This window comes from Mercenaria mercenaria, chromosome 6 (genome assembly GCF_021730395.1).
Source record: "Mercenaria mercenaria strain notata chromosome 6, MADL_Memer_1, whole genome shotgun sequence".
NCBI classification, from domain to species: Eukaryota; Metazoa; Mollusca; class Bivalvia; order Venerida; family Veneridae; genus Mercenaria; species Mercenaria mercenaria.
Genome location: NC_069366.1, coordinates 88,632,732 through 88,650,921, shown reverse-complemented (window position 1 = coordinate 88,650,921; position 18,190 = coordinate 88,632,732). Strand labels below are relative to the sequence as shown.

Below are 18,190 nucleotides of genomic sequence, written 5' to 3'. Positions count from 1 at the left end.
TGTAAATACTACTGATTTTGAATTGAACCCTTTGCTCATTAGTGACATAATTAATCTGATATTGAAATATGACATAAAAAAAACCAAAACAAATATTACCTGAAGAAATTGAAACACACACGAACGACACTAGTTTCGATAATTTTCCTATTTTTATCTAATTCCGACATTAAAAAGGGAAGAGCACTGTCGGTCTTCATGTTTCAGAAAAAGGTAGTACAGATGTAACTGTATGATTTAAACGATTATATGTTTGCTAAATATACATATATGCGTTACACATGGGACGGGCAATAAAATCTTACAGAGGAGGCATATAATTCAGTCAAATAAAATGATAGCGGACTTGGATTGACTGAGCCTGTTCATGAGAGGTTTTGAATCGTGTGCCAAATCTAATGCCCCACTGGGTAACTGCTTAAGCGGAATTTTATTATAGAACATGAAGTGGACTCCATATTGTTCCGTAGGACCAGAATTAGTAGCATTAATGATATAATCATACTGGCTAGCAAATTTACACTTATCGATTGATACTAAATTACACATGTCTGTCGTCGTCCAGCTCCTGAAAGTGCCTTGTAATTATCTTCTTTCATTCTTTGTTTCTTGTCGCTCAAGTTTTCTGTAAATTGGAAACGTTGCATTGAAAGGCATCAATTGAAATTACATTGTCGCTATCGATTGTCGCTGTACGTGCATGGTTGTTGTATATGATCGCCGTATATCCACATCACACATGTCTTTCGTCCCTACTTATAGTATTACTCAAAATAAATAACTTATTGACTTTTAATTGAAAGAAAAAATCTATTTGATCATTAAAATGTGAAGTAGTACTCCCAATAGTATTCTGTACACACACAGAGTTTAAAATACATTCCAGAGTAGAAGTTTTCTGTATTTTATGATGGAGAACAAGGTCCTTAAATAAAAAGCCAGCCTATAAAATTCTGTAACACATACAACGGTGTTTCCATTTCTGGACTGTACGCTGTAAGAATGACGCTGACAAGGGTAAGTTGATGTAGTAATCATCAAGTTTATATTTAATTTATGTTTAATTACGTTTAGCAATTTTACAGACGTTATGACATATTTAAATTATCCGTTTTATCTTGAAAATTCTAAAAATGCTAATCTGAAATTACAATTTATAATTCTTATGCCATAGAGAAATTCTAACAATTTTAGAATAAGAATAATGAAAATGCTTATTTAGCAGACCGAATTCTTTTTTAATAGAATTCAGCTTCAGGGGTGTTGCACTTTTAATATATGACCTCATTTAAACTGAGTCTGCTATTATTTTGCTTGGTTGTGTTCTATGCTTCCAAGACATCATCTTTTAGATTTTATTCATGGAATCAAAAGTAAAAGTAGAATCCTATGAATCACAGTACATCCAATGTAAAAACACGCTTATGTATGATAAACTATCCTAGCAAAACACTGCTATTCTTGTCACTATTCGGGGTGTTTTAACAGGATGGTAAACATGTGTTAACAGTGAGATTCTCGCCCTCAGGTGCTGTCAAAACTCATTTCATATATGAGTATTCCGTGACAAAGCGTGAACGCATTACGGCACAAAACGGATAATTCAAAATGAAATGACGTCAACGTGATAAAACAAACATTCATGCGCTTTTCATGAAATTAAATGGCGTTGCATATATTAATTTATTAGTTTTTATGCGTTTTATGCTGGAATAGCGTTAGCGCATGTTCAATCCGTGTCATGATATCTTCAGAACCCCTCGGGATTCTGCAATGTTAGAACACTAAAAAACAAAACAACAACAACAATAACAAATATCACTTCAATCGAAAATAATCCTTCTTAAAACATATCTTATTTCTTAATTAAATGTTCAAGTAATTTTGTTGAATGGCATATCACCTCTTATTGTTTTCAGCAACGTCTGCTTTTAATACTGGTTTCATTATGTACGATGCCACCAGAAGGAAATGGCCAGATAGTAGAAGCAGATATGCCAGTAGAGCTGATAGAATGTTTCCAGTTGCTACGCAATAAAACTGGTGACGTCAGTCAGACGTATGAAACAAACGAAGACGTCAATATTCAATGTCTAAAAGAGTTTCTATGGAAAGAAGGAAGCGTACAATGGAACAACTTCAACATAACTGAGAAGGACAAAGGATACATAAATTCAGTCATTGACTCGGTAAATACTTTATAAATTACATCATGCGAAGGATTAACATAAAGCTTACAGATTTTTTATATATCTGTCTTAGTGACTTATTAACATAAAACGATGGCTTATATTTGATAATTTCATAGTGAAGCTGTCAAATATAATTTCTACGCATGGGGATAGAACAAGCATTAAAAATAATAGGATATATTTTACATTTAAATATGCTTCAATGATATAGTTATACATGCTTAGCAATAACCTAAAATAGATCTAAACTTAATTCTAACACGACCCGATTCATTTTCCTATTAAACAAAGAAGGCTGAAAATTGTGTGTTATTGCACAACAATTCATTTTTCTGACGTCATATTTATTACGTCATAGCGTCAAACGGCATAGTAGAAAGAAGCCAACAGAAAAAACAGGCAAATATCTAATGGATGTCGTCAAGGATGATGTCGTCAAGGATGACTTTAAAATCCCTGGTAACGTTTTAGAATATATCTCATTTAGTGATTTGCTCTTGAAAAAAATAATTGTTTGTCGTTCAGATGCGCATTATGCGCCCTCGTGATATAAGTCCTTCGCATCTGAACTCCAAACAATAGTTTTATTCAGCGACAAATCACAAAATGAGACATAATATTTCTTAAATATATGTCACTGGTAAAATGAATTGAAAATTTTATTTGTATGACGTCGCGATGTAGTGCGTGTAAACTTTCAACATTTGCTTAAAACCATTGAACAGACATGAAATAAAATGAAAACTAGCTTGCTTTACATCTCGAACTCAATGCATCTTGCGTCAGATATTTAATGAGTGAAAGGCATTTCATTATTCGGGCAATCGGACCACTTACCGCATATTTCCAATAGTTTCCTATGAAAGTAGTTCCCCTTTAAAACAAAACCAAATGTTGAATTTAGCATATTTATAAGCGGAACTTTTAAAAACGTACGCAAGTGTCGATTGGTCAGTAAAAACCGCAAAAAGCCATTTTTGTGGGTAGCGAAGCGTGCACCACAGATTTACCATACCACAAATTTACGGTCAAAACGCTTATCCGAAACCGAACAACATGTAGTTCCATATCCTCCATAAATTTTATGTAATTCAAGTATGTTTAACTTGCAGAAAGCTTCTGAGATTCAACTTTATCAAAAAAAAAAAAAAAAAAAAAAAAATGCATTGCTTAATACAAATTTGTCGTAATCTATACTTTATAACAAAAACAGCGCGTATGAAAATGAGCATGCAAGCTTTGATCACATGACCAAAACAATTCTTCATCACGTGACCAAAATAAATTATAATTAACCTACAAATATAGCACAGTACTTCAGCACCATCCGCGTAGATCTATAATCGGTATTAAAACCAAGTTGCGTCTTTTGTAAACGTTTTAAATTAAAACTCAGATCCTGCTAGAAAAGGTAATCGAAGTTTTATTATTATAACAACACCAAAGAGCTTGTTTTGGTCACATGATCAGAAAACATCTAACTATCACGGCGTCCGTTCTATTTCGGATAAAAGTGCACCCGTGTATCCGTTGAACTTTGTTGCATAGAAATGGGTTTATGGAAAGATATATTCCATGAAATCAACAGAAGAGGTGTTATCTTATTTATTTTTTCATAAAGAAAGATACGATCCTTTCATAATATTTACGTAAATAATTTTTATTTGCAAGATTTAGGAAAATAATTGAAGCCGTAACGGAGGGGCGAAAGATTCGTACCTGTTTCCCGAAAATACGAACGTATGCACTTCAATTTGATTTAATATTACATTCCAACTGGTGTTTGTGATTGACATATCATCAAAGGGTATAATTAATTCGAAAGAAACATTATTTTTAACAAGCTCGCCTTTTAATCGCCGTTCTGAACACGGAAACCCGTTTCTGATCAATAACTTGAGGACAACTTGACCCAAAATGTTGAAACTTCATAGGATGACTGGACATGTAGAGTAGATGACCCCTGTTGCTTTTTGAATTACTTGATCAAAAGTTTAAGTCACAGGAACCAGAACTTTGAAAACAGTTTCAAACCAATAACTTTATAATCATTTGACCCAGAACCTTCAATCACGATGATAGGAATTACAAAGTCGATGACCCTTATTGTTTCTGGGGTCACTTGACTTAGGGAAAGGTCACAGAGGCATGAAGATGGAAAAACTCTTTCTGGATCAATAACTTGAGAATCACTAGACCCAGAATGTCGAAACTTCATAGGATGATTGGACATGCAGAGTAGATGACCCCTGTTGATTTTGGACTCACTCGATCAAAGATCAAGGTCACAGGGGCCTCAACATGGAAAACGGTTTACTTGAGAACCACTTGACCCAGAATTTTGTAACTTCATAGGATGATTGGACATGCCCAATTTGCAGCCAACCATTAGTGTCTCTTTGTCTTTCGCTCCTATCCTCTATCAACTTCTTGCCTATTACGACTATGCATTGGGGGACTAGGGAGACATGGGCATCTTCTAATTTGAAAATTAATTACCCTCCTTCGAAGGAGAAGGGGTATATTGTAAATATTAATGTTTGATGATGGATGTTGGTTGGTCTGCGGACAAATCAGTTTCCGGATGATAACTAGAGAACGCTTGGGCCTAGGATCATAAGATCGGGAGATTTGTCATGACCAGCAAATGACCCCTATTGATTTTGAAATCAGTAGGTCAAAGATCAGTATGACATTGACAATAAAACTTTTTCGCCAGAAAACTAGATTATGCTTTGGTCTAATATCACATTTGATACGGAGGTCATTTAAGACTGGTAAATGACCCATGATTATTGATTTAAGGTCAATACGTTAAATGTCCAGTGGACAGTGGCAAAATGATTTCTGTTCCTTGTCAGTTACTTCATGCAAGTGTTCTACAAGCTCCTGTTATAACTAGAATCTCAAAACATCACATACTTATCAATTAGTCCATGGCCTTTGCTCTTATTACTGTTATTCCCATTGTTCCAGTAAAATCAGGGTGTTTCCCATTGATTTGTTTAAAAAATGCTTATAATTAAAAAAAGATTTTGAGCCAAATTAACCAAACCTCACAGAATTTTCAATAAGCACATGAGCTTTGCTCATATATTATCTTATCCCCTTTGACAGAGTAAGAGCAGAGTTTTACCCCTTAATTTGGTAAAAGAAAGGTTGAAAATGCTTATTAATCAAAAGTAGTTTAACTAGAATCACCAAACTTAAGCTAACTGTTCATGCCCATTACCAGAAGCTGTCAACCGCTGCCCACATCAGTCCTCTTAGTGCTTTGATTTCCTAAGGTCTGTGATAATATTGAATGCGACATGATGGTGTAAAACGTATATCAAATTATGTAATCGAAGTATCATTTGTTATGTATATGTTAATAAATGGGAAAGCGGTGCCTTTGTGTGATAATGGCCCTGGCAAGGTGATAATAGCCCGAGGGCTTTACTCTCCCATGTATTTACCTGTGTATTACATGTTTAACTATAATATAGTAAGAAAAGCTTAGTGTGTCATTTTTATGGGTAAGGACTAGCATCTACTGGCATAATAACTTTCAGTTTCTCAGTTTCTCTATTATTTGTGTAAGAGGCTATAAACTGTATAAAATCAAATGTCTTGATAGTTGTAGTTTGTTGCTTATAGTACAATTTAGGGTTGAACATAAGTTATTTTGCGAAGAATATTACAGGACTTTACGCTCAAGATAATAAAACTAAAACTGAACTATTCGTTGTTTTACCTCCATGAAATGTCATGACGTCATTTCTGTTTACGGAAGTTATTTTGCGAAGAATATTACAGGACGTTATGCTCAGATAATAAAACTATAACTGAACTTTTCGCCGTTTTACCTCCATGAAATGTCATGACGTTATTTCTGTTATTTCTCGCGTTGACGACAGAGCCATTATTGGTAATGGCCCCGGGGCCAATTATGATGTATAGGTTAATAAATGGGAAAGCGATGCCTTTGAGTGATAATGGCCCTGACAAGGTGATAATAGCCCGAGGGCTATTATCTGCTTGCAGGGCCATTATCACTCAAAGGCACCGCTCTCCCATGTATTTAACTGTTTATTACATGTTTACCTATAATATAGTAAGAAAAGTTTAGTATGTCATTTTTATGGGTACTAGCATCTACTGGCATAATAACGTTCAGCTTTTCAGTTTTTATATTATTTGTTTAAGAGGCTATATACTGCATAAAATCAAATGCCTTGATAGTTGTACTACGTTATGCTCAAGAGAATAAAACTAAAACTGAAATATTCGCTGTTTTACCTCCATTAAACGTCATGACGTCATTTCTGTTTACGGAAGTTAATTTCCGGCGCTAACGCCAGGGCTATCATCGGTACCTATTATGATAATGTGATAGTGCATGAGACAATACGATAACAGGAAAATTTTCAGCACAAATTTGATACTAGGTATAGGTACTCTTGTAATAAAATGTGATAATGCATGAGGCAATGCGGTAATAGGAGCATTTTCAGCACAAAATTGTAACTATTTATAGGTACTCATGTTATAAATGCAATTGTACTTCTTAAACATTTTCTTCAACTTGATTGTCATTCTGATACATGTACAGTAACTGTCATATTACTATTGTTGTCATTATTGTCATGATCATGCTATTATTAATACTGGTTTATGCCATTGTGTTGTACATGTATATGTATAAGACTTAATAAGCTTATTGTTCTGTTCTATTCTGATAATATCTTTTGTTAAAATTTTTTTTCCAGTTTTTGACAGTTTAATCCACCTGACATTTTCTCAGAACACACTGTTTCGGGTCTTAAAGGGAATTCCTATAGTTTTTTATGCGCATCTTTCTGCGCAGCTGACACTTCCTATGGAAAACTGAAGTAAAGTCAACATTTGTTGAAACATGTGACAGAGAATCTTAAATATGAGGAATCTTGAATGAAATAACATTTTTGATAAGTTTTTATCAGTAATCAAATGGTGATACGGGTTTATGTTATATTGACAAGTATCATGCCTGACAGGTATCTTGCCATTTTTGTGGTTGTGTTTTCACATTGCATTTTAGTAAAAGACAGTGTTGCTCATATAATATAAGACAATTGACTTAGTACTGATAAGACAATATCACCTTTCAGATTATCTAGTATTCAATTTAAGGAAGAAATAAGAATTTTTAAAACTTTTTTTTAAACTTCTAGCAGACATACATGTAATCAATTTGGCAAGGTTCGCGCCATTTTCCGTCCGAAGAGGTGTTGTATTCTAGCGGTCTTAACAACAAATTTAGCCTGGTGACCCATACATTTTTAGCCATTTTTATGCTCACAATACAATTATCTATACACAAGAAAAACAGGAAAAAATTCTATAAAAGAGTTTTTTCAAAATCTAAAAAGATATTCTTCACTATGGGTATTTTTCATTGAAAAAAGTTCACAAAAGTGATTATGAAACAATATTCTTTTTTTAATTATTGTAAGGATATTGAAGATATAGTATTACAAATATGATTATGATATCAAATAAGTATGTAATAAAATCTGTGAAAAGAATAAACATTATTGTGTTGTCTTGATGTATATTTTGGTTGGTATTTATAAAAAACGCAGAAAATTATGAAAATGTTGAAAAGTCGCTGGCAATTTCAGCAACAGTGGGTGTGTTTTCAGCACAAATTTTCCTATCATATATGTGAATTTAAAAAAATTCTATGAAAGGAAAAAAACTATAGGAATTCTCTTTAAAAACTACTAAAAATTCATTAAATTATCATCGTCAGTGAAAGTAGTTCTTTTTTCTAGAAAATGAATCTTATTTTAAATCAAAACACAACACACGTACGTTGTACTGCTTAGTGATTGGTAGATGAGCTGCATTTTTTACAGTTGGCCGTTTTTCCGATATTTTAATGTGGTTGAAAACCACATTGGTACGTGTATAAAATTCAATCATCATGATTTAAAAGTTTTCTTTTCTACTTGTAGATGGCCATTTGTCTGAATTAATAAGGATTTTTGAGTGCAAAGTTTTGTTTTTTTTTCAAGAAAAAGATATGTAATACTATGGAAGGCAAGTGCGCCATGCTAATTGCCAAATGCTAAAGTCGAATATGTAATGCTTAACGCCAAATACTTAACGCTAAGTGCTTCATACCAAATGCTTTATGCCATATACTAAATGCAAATGCCAAATGATAAATGTAAAATAGCTAATGCTTTTTCTCAAACGATGAATACTTATCGTCAAATTATTTAACTTCAGTAAATAATGTTTTATATGTCTAAAACTAATGAACGGAACTTTTAATTACAGTTGAAACTGGGTATCTCGAATTCCGGGGGATCGAGCGTTTTGCTTCGAGATAACCGATATACTTAAAATCATATTTTGTGCGACGGGACTTGAAAAATGTCTTTGATATAGCCGTAATTTTGAGATAAGCGAGTTGGAGATATCGAGTTTCAGCCGTACTTGAAAAGAAGTAACTAGACAAGCCACTAGACTGATAATAAATATATTTCTACTTTTTCCCCTTTTTCGTCTAATTCAATTTCATAGAGACAAAAGCCAGTCTATTTTAGAGATTTTCACCGAGGAATGATGTTAAATCTGTCATATGATATTGGAAATAGGATATAGACTGGCTCAGTTCACTACATTAAATCATAAAAATGTAAAAAGAAATAGCATAGCCTAGGAGCTAGTCTAACAAGTAACGATCTATTCGTCTAAACCGGTCATGGTAATATGGGACCGAAACTGTTTACTCTAATATGTTTTGGAAAAAAAAGGGTTCATCGAAACAAAGTTATGTAATGAAGGCCAATGCCTATTTAAAGAATACTTTCTTCTACTGATATATTCAGCTCTTTCTTCAAATGAGCATTTAGCAATAAGCATTTGGCATTTATTGTTTCGCATTTCGCAATTGGAAATTACCAATTATCATTTGACAATTTGACATCTGACAGTCAATATTTTACATTAAAGCAATTGGTAAATAGCACTTTGCATTAACTTTTTGTCATTTAGCATACGTGTCGCTCGTATATTCAGATGGTACATTCACATGCACTATACTGGGAAACTGTACCCATGCCTTTTTATAAAATATAAATTTCGTATTAAACAAATATTAAAATTATATAGTAACATAACCGTTTAAGCTCTCTGGAATATGCTCTCTGAGTTTGTATACTTTTCGGCGCCATTTCTCAAGCATTCTCCCTTTTCTATGAATCATCAGTTGCCTGTCCACTTGTTTCCTTTCCAAGGCCGTTAAGGTTAAAAGGAAAAAATAACAGAACAATTTTGTTTCTTATATGTAATGCATCATTAGCGTTAAACATCACTGATGAAGGTAATTCGGTACGTCCGGATCATTTTTTCTACAAAGTAGAATTTGATTTATTTCTGTTTTTGAAAATATCAGTGTATTTTAAGAAAATACATTCTTAATAAACGTGATTAATTAGGTTTTTCGGAAAAAATCACATTCAATATTCATGACGTGTTTTATATTTTTATTATATTGTACAGCTTGCCCACCGCGGTAGGCAAAAGCGTTATGCTGGACCAGCTAAGGGAACATTTCCGAGGACTGGATTCAGAATCAGACGTGAATATCGAAGAATCTCCGATGGGGAAAGATTTGCATTGCACAGTGCAATTAACCAGATGAAAACAGTAATTGTTGGATGTTATACGCATTTAGCTTGTTTGCACATTTTGACTCTGACTCTAAAATCCAGATTATTCTGATTTCTGTAAAAATCAGTAAATATGTTTATTAAAATGAAGTATAAAAAATGAGTGTAGTCAGCACCATGTGTCTATGAACGTTCAAATAAATGAAGTCGAAGTTGTTCTTATTTTTACATATTTTGCTGATAGATATATCTTTGACTTACAAACCGTTCGATAAAATATTTTATATTTTCTGATTAAAGAACTTATTTTCCTTTCGGTTAACAGTGCAAAATACACAACATGGATAGATTTTATGATTATTCCTTTAAACCTTATTTAAAAATGTTCAGGTTCCCTAATGTAAACTATTATGTACGCCTTTCGAGAATTTAATACTTGTAATTTTATGCATATTCCTGCAATTTTATTTGTCATTTTTTATATCCATTTAGACAGGACGATATGATATGTTTGCCAACTTGCACCAGGGAATCATCGTAACTTCAGCTCATGGTGGACCAAATTTTCTTGGCTGGCACAGGGTCTACCTTGCTTTGTATGTATCTATTTTGTACTTCGTAAGTTAATATGAAAATCACATTGTCCGAAGCCAAAACTGTATAATATGATACTGACTACTGTTGCATTGTTATCTGATTATAACTATTCCATTAATAACATGTTTGTCCAGCAATGAACTTGCTTCCAAACGTGAACCATTTACTTGTTAGAATAGGTAATAGAAAAATTGCTTTTAAGCAAAAACAATCTTAAATTCATGGTTTAATCTAGTGGAACTGTGATCAGTGATTACGTTTTCTCCGTATGTAATTTCGGCATTTTCCGGTTGTCACCGAAGCTATTGCTGATATGATCTATATTTAAGGCCGAAGGTTGCCGAAATAACGACGAGAATACAAACTCGCGCGGAAATTGCCGAGTGCATTTCAGGTCCAATCTAGTCTAGAGTTTAGAACTGAACTCGTACAGTGACGACAAAACTGTTTCATTCAGCTGTCTTAGGCTATTAACCCTCTATGTAAAATGCATTTACTATATGTCTTGCTGAAACGTGTAATACAGTAACTTTTAAAAGACATTTATTGTATGTCATGCTGGAATGTGTAATAGAGTAACTTTTAAAAGATATTTGTTGTATGTCACGCTTGAACGTGTAATACAGTAATTTTTAAAAGACATTTATTTTATGTCATGCTGGAACGTGTAATACAGTAATTTTTAAAAGACATTTATTTTATGTCACGCTGAAACGTGTAATACAGTAATATTTAAAAGACCTTTTTAATGTCTGTCACGCTGGAACGTGTAATACAATAGTTTTTAAAAGATATTTATATATGTCACGCTGGAACGTATAATACAGTAATTTTTAAAAGTCATTTATAGAATGTCATGCTGGAACGTGTAATACAGTAATTTATAGTATGTCACGCTGGAACGTATAATACAGTAAATTTTTAAAAGGCTGGAACATGTATTGTAGTAATTATGTGTGCTAATTTCAGAGTTGAAGAAGATTTGCGTATGATAAATCCTACGATATCCCTACCATATTGGGATTCGACCCTTGACTTTGATATGGCGGATCCCGTTGAGTCAATAATCTGGACCGAGACGTTTCTTGGGAACGGTAACGGGTTTGTTACAACTGGTCCCTTTGCTAACTGGGCGGCGGCAGGTGGGCAATTAACTAGAAATATAGGTGGTGCAAGTAGTCTATTTTCAAAGGAGATTATCCGAAAAATACTGACGAGATGTCGTGTAAGGGAAATAACATATCCTACAGCAATGGATGAGTTTAACTTAGAACTTTTCCATGGTGGTCCCCATGTTTGGGTTGGTGGTCAAATGTCTGGTTTAAATACAGCGGCACATGACCCGGTGTTTTTCTTACACCACGCATACGTCGATTACGTATGGGAGCTATTTCGAATTAGACAAGCGACATTTTGTGGGGTAAATCCATCTACTGATTACCCCCCTACTATGGGTCAACACGCTGCAGAACGGCCAATGGATGGATTTCCCCAGTATCGAAATATTGACGGATACCGCAGCTACTGGACACAGTTCTGGTACCAGTACGAACGTTCTCCTTCCTGCTCTATGTGGCAACCTTTCTGCGCAAGTCCATATTTACGATGTGACTTGGCACGTCAGCGATGTATATCAGTGGCAAGAATGGGACCTGCTTCTATGGCAAGAGGTTTTGCAGGTATTGGTGGGGCTGCTGGTGCGGCTGCTGCAGCGGCGTCACCTAGCTCTATGGCATCGGCAGTGCAGGCTCGTTCTCAGGAATCAACTATAGCAATCGGTCCACGGTTCAAAGCACCACCTGCGGAACCGAGAACACAGGATGCTAGAATGGGAATGGCGCCCGGCAGAATGAGACGATCTGTCAACAAAACATTAGATACAAGAAGACATAAACCCGGAAATGAGAAAACGTCCAACTTTCCAACACTTGGACCAATGTTTAAAGGACCAACATCTGACAATCGCCCTAGAGGCTATCGTAATGGAGCATTTACTGGAGGTGTCATTGGGATTTATCAAGATTTGACAAGATCCGCAGCAATGAATGGATCCCAATTTCCAGGCTCTGAGTATATGCAGCTACTCCCTATGCCAAATTATCACGAGACACCTTTAACCGACCTGCTGAGGCCGCCCGTCGAAAACACATTTGTCCTCAATGGACATGTCGATGTTGCACAATGGGCGTTTATCCCCGTTAGAGTTATATATACTAGTGCCTCTGGAAATCCAGTCTCAAATTTTCTAAGAAGCAGGCTCGAATATTCACAACACCAGATTAAACAGTCATCAATTACAACAGTGTCCGAAATATCGTCAATAAGTCAGAGATGTATTCAAGACGAATCTGGTGCAATGCAAGTCAGAATACAGTCCAATGGGCTAAACTATAATGGAGACTACTCCGGTTATGCCCTAATTGACCGCCTTTTACCGGTTGACTCAGCTACTACATATATTGGTATAAAATCTCCGGAGGTAGAGCATACCGAAGTCATCTTGTCTGCCGTTCACTCCTGTGGTCTGTTATGCCAAGCTCATTGTCATATACCTGAATCAGTACCGGCTGCATTTAAACCATGTTCTGGGGTTTTGAAAATATCAAACAACGATCCAAACGTGTACGGGCGCACGTATGAGGAGGCAGGGTCTCGTGTTTGGCAAGGAGTACTTTCTGGTGGAGGGGTCCAGAATGAAAACATAAGACTTGTCTTCGATTGCTCTAATGTTGATAAGTCACCATGGTTTTCAGATAATGCGTCATCCAATGGCACAATGTTCTGACTTAAGAAATCATATATGTAAGATAGATATTGTGAAGGGAAAATCATTTTTAATAAATCAGCATGACAATGGATGGCAACTTGGTCGTGTGTTTAAAAGACAACTAACTGACCGTTCCAAAGGTTATTCGACAATATCAGATCGACTATGCCTTTAATTTGCAACGTGCTTTGATTTCCTTCAAATCTTTAGCTGTATATCAAATGTGTTCCTTTTGTGTCATCTTTCTGCAAGTAGAACCAGACAATACCGACTGGTTTTCTTTGTTTTAGTTATTCTTTTTTTGAATAAATCATCCCTATGTAATATATAATAATTATTAATATATCAAAATGAGATATACGTGTTTGAAAATACTCCAAAACAAACGGCTTTCTCAAAGGACTCCCTCCTGAATAACTACATTATTATGCTTGTGTGACACGATTTGCAAGAAAATGGAGCTAAAATGTTTCAAAATGACTAGTATATTCATTTCAAGTTCCCCAAAAGAATGATACATTTTAGAGGAGGTGCGCACAGAATTCGTTTCCCCTTAATTCTCATACATCGATGGTCCACGCATTTTAGCCTTTTATGATTGTTTTTCTTCGAAACGGAAAAAGTATGCCGACGGTGGATCAAAACAAATTTAAGGCTTTACAGAAAACATATTTACATATCTTAAATTACAATAATGTATTGGTTAAAGGTATGTCCTCGACACTTCTCAAATGTAAATATGCTTTATGCCTTTTATGCCTTTGCAAGACCTCTATGTATTTTTGAGTACTCCCGATATCCCGCATACCCTAGTGCAACTAAGCGAAGAACAAGTCCGATTTTGAAGGTTCAGGTTACTGTAATTCATGAACTTTGGGACTCCTTTAAATGTAACTTATAACAAGTGTTCCGCTGTTGCACATTTCTTTTTATGAAAAGACTTAATCAAACCTATTCTACTAGCATTTTACGCAGTTAAGTTCTATGTATCTAAAATGTCTGCACATATTAAATAGCGATTCTGGTGAACAATTGGAAATTTCATTGACTTTGTGATGGTTAGTTTTATTTAATTTGAAAAATACTAAAGTTTGGATACCATTTTTTTCTCACAATGAAAAAGCAAAAGTAGAACGAAGAAAGCGTTGTACAAAGTCAACATAACAAAACTAAAACACCACTGATTTTAAATACACGGTAGGTTGTGAAACAACATAAAATCTTGTTTCTTCCAAACCCATTTAAAGTCTGTCGTCTGACTGGCCCCATAACATATGTTAATGACACAGTATTACATATCGCCATTTTAAGATTCATCAACATTAATGTAGAATATCACTCACCAGTTCTTTTTCTGTCAAATCCAGACAACGGCGAAGTAATACCTTCTTTATAAAACTGTCTATTGGCTAACACACCAAATGTTACTATACCAACTGGTATATTGTCAAGCAGCATTCGGAACTCCCGCACTTCTTGCCCTCTCTGGGTCTCTAAATCTGGTATTAGAACGGATCCTAACATAAAAGAAAATAATTTGCAATTTCTGTAAAGCACAGTAATTTCGCGCAAACATTATTTCGTGAATGTGCTCAGATTTGTCCTTTTTAATCTTTTTTGTGAAACGTCGAATTTGCAATTTTGTGAAACTCAAAATGTATTGGGACATGTATAAACTGATACGATCTTGTCATTTTTTTCCGCGAAAACTTTGAATTTGAAAAGTATGATACTGACGTATGTTGGCGAATATAAAGTTATGACTAATTGTATGTGTTTTACTGTAAACAATGCAAAGTATTTTGATACGTAAGGTCTGTATGTCTTTGTTTAACTTTGATAATTGGCTTTTTTTGCAAAGGTTAACTCTGTTTAGGAAAAGCGGCACCTTTTCGAAATTATTCATTTCCGTCATTACCAATGAAAAATGTGACTGTTAAGTGCAACTGATTTTAGAAGTTTTCGATATTTATGTTAATCAAATATTTGGGTAAAAGAACTTTTTTCCAGTCTTACAGGAAAGTGTCAACAGACTTTTTCTGTACAGAGTTCATTTTCAGCATAGGTGCTAAAACGTAATTAAGTACAATACTTAACTGTTAATTTATCTCTTTTTAATGTTTTAATTCTTGACAAACAAGCATCCTAGATTGTGATGAAATGTACCATCGTCCCGTCATTATTTTCCTTTTGATATTTTTGAATATTTTATATTAAAAGCACTGCCGGGTGACTCTAAATATGAAATGTTTGAAGAATTTCTAACAACAAAAACTGAAGATAAATATAAGTGTCACGGATAGACACATACTAATGACGAGCTATACAACGCTACCTGAATTGGTTCTTTCCACTGGTATTGACCAAACATGACTTTAATTGTAAAAACGGGGATTTATTTAGTTATTCGAGAAAAGCTACTCTACTTTTTCTTTGTGGTTTTTGTTTTTCCTGAAGTAGACCAGTTCACTAAATCGTGCACTTTATACAGGCTTTTCACATCATATATCAATAAATTTATCCCACAATTTGTTTTATCTAATCAGTTCAAACAATTTATGATGATGTTCTTCGGCATAATAAATAATATGAAACAAAAATGATATAAAACAGAAGTTAAGGTATTTGAAAACCTGAAAAGATAATGAAAATGGAGTTTAAAGTAACCACATCGTTTAATTTAAATGTCCTACAATCACATCAAGATATAATTGGCACTGGAGAGATAATGTCTTAACCCTTTCCCTGCTAAATTTCTATAATGAACTTGTTCATCTTTCAATTTAAAGGGATGCATACCAAAAAGATACTGACTGAATGGCGAACAGTGCAGATCATGATCAGACTGCATAGATGTGCAGGCTGATCATGATATACACTGGTCGCAATGGCAGAATCAATCGTGTCCAGCATGATAAGGGTTAAAGTAAACACTACGGATTTTGAATTGAACCGAGTGGTTAAGGTCGCTGACTTCAAATCACTTGCCCTCATCGATGTGGGTTCGAGCCTCACTCGGGGCGTTGAATTCTTCATGTGAGGTAGCCATCCAGCTGACTTACGGAGGATCGGTGGTTTTACCCAGGTGCCCGCTCGTGATGAAATAATGCACGGAGGGGCACCTGGGGTCTTCCTCCACCATCAAAGGTGGAAAATCGCCATATGACCTATAATTGTGTCGGTGCGACGTTAAACCCAACAAAATAAATAAATAAATACTTATAGTCTTGCTCAAAATAAATAATTTATTGACTCTTAATTGAAACACTATATTCGATCCTTTAAATGTGAAGTATACATATAGTACTCCAAATGGTATTCTGTACACAAACACAGTTTCAAATACATTCCAGGGAGAACTTTTAGATATGATCATCATATTTCCATTATTGTGGAGGAGCACAAGGTCCTTAAATAAAACGTATGGAACGCCCTAGCTGTCTTCTGATGTTGATATAGCACTTTATGCTGTACATATACCGGTATATGAAATGCCTCTACCCATATATACAGTGTTTATGTATATAAAGAGCTTAACACTGTATAGGCGGTGCTTCAATCAGCATTTGCGGTAATTTTAACTGTGTATATGGTTGTTTCAACTGTATATGTGGTGCTTTTAATAGTATATGCGGTGATTCCATCTGCATTTGTTGTCTTTTTAACTTTATATGCAGTTCTTTCTCCTGTATATGTGGTGCATTCAATTGTATATGTGGTGCTTTCAATTGCATATGTTGTGCCTATAACTTTGTATCGGAATTACTTGATGTGCGGTGTTTTCAACTTTCATCTGTATATGAGGTTCCTGCAACTGTATGTGCATTTCTTTTAAATTTACATGCGGTGATTTTAACTTTATTTTTCGACAGCATTCTGCCTCTTCTACAGCGGTTCAGTGTAGGCCTAAAGTACAGAAATCAGGTTATTTTTTGCGAAATAGGATTTTTTTACGAAAATAAGCCATTGATTTTAGTCCAACAATTAGAAAATAATTAGCGATTTTAATTAAAACGTGTCAAAATCGGTTACGAAAATACCTTTATATATGCGAAAATAAACGATATATTTTATTTTTTACATTTTTTAAAACTGTATTTTCTGTTACTTCAAAGAACATGTTTGCACATACTTATATACGAAAAATAATTGATTTTTGTACCAATATTACGAAATGAACAGCAACTATTTATGTGTGCGTCAAAATCGCTAACGAAAATTACGTTTTATAAGCAAAAATAAGCTATATATTTTATTTTTTACATTTTTAAAACTGTTTCTTCTGTTACTTTAAAGGACATCTTTGCACAAACTTATATACGAAAAATAATCGATTTGTACCAATAATAACGAAATGAACAGCATATATTTATGATGTGTGCGTCAAAATCGGCATATGTTGTTAAATTTCCTATTGTTTGCATTTTCTCCCGACTTAAAGACAATGTTGATACATGCTTATAAATAAAAAGTACAAAGTACCCTTGTATGAAATCCTATGTCAGATGTTTTCGGCAATGCTCGTTATTTTTCGTAATAAACTGGATCTCATAATGTTGTTTAACCGTAATAAAGTTTGCACCAGAAATACACTTGAAATCACCGCAAATAAAGTTGAAAGTACCGAATATGAAAATCGAACCACAAGAGGACCAACGAAAGGTGAAACAACCGCATATGTCGTTAAAAGTACCGCATACACATGAGAAAGCATCACATATAAAGCTGAAATCACCGCATGTTGCAGCTGAAACCATCGCATGAAAATGTAAAACCAATCCATATACAGTTGCAAGTACCACGTATACAGTAGAAAGCATATCATATAAAGTTAAAAACACATCATATGTAGTTCAAAGCATCGCCTATAAAGTCAAAAGCAAAACATATAAACTGAAAATCATCGTATATACAGATAAGAGCACCCGTACACAGTTAAATCCGCATATAGTTAAAAGTACAGTATACATAGTTAAATGCACAGCATA

General features: G+C 34.4%; 1 protein-coding gene across 1 annotated transcript; it reads left to right on the top strand.

Moving 5' to 3' along the window:
• The first annotated feature begins 611 nt into the window (after nt 1-611).
• Nucleotides 612-13,419, top strand: LOC128557908 (tyrosinase-like protein). Its single transcript, XM_053546565.1, has 4 exons — nt 612-2,189; nt 9,729-9,875; nt 10,331-10,434; nt 11,405-13,419. The coding sequence occupies exons 1-4, from the start codon at nt 1,956-1,958 to the stop codon at nt 13,218-13,220; spliced, it is 2,301 nt and encodes a 766-aa protein (XP_053402540.1). The 5' UTR covers nt 612-1,955; the 3' UTR covers nt 13,221-13,419.
• The last annotated feature ends 4,771 nt before the right edge of the window (nt 13,420-18,190 follow it).

What these genes read in the sequence shown, in the direction of transcription:
- LOC128557908 (XM_053546565.1), top strand. Translation starts at nt 1,956, where the DNA reads ATGCCACCAGAAGGAAATGGCCAGATAGTAGAAGCAGATATGCCAGTA. An exon ending in TAAATTCAGTCATTGACTCG is followed by an intron (nt 2,190 to 9,728) that starts GTAAATACTTTA and finishes TATATTGTACAG; the next exon opens with CTTGCCCACCGCGGTAGGCA. An exon ending in CAATTAACCAGATGAAAACA is followed by an intron (nt 9,876 to 10,330) that starts GTAATTGTTGGA and finishes ATATCCATTTAG; the next exon opens with ACAGGACGATATGATATGTT.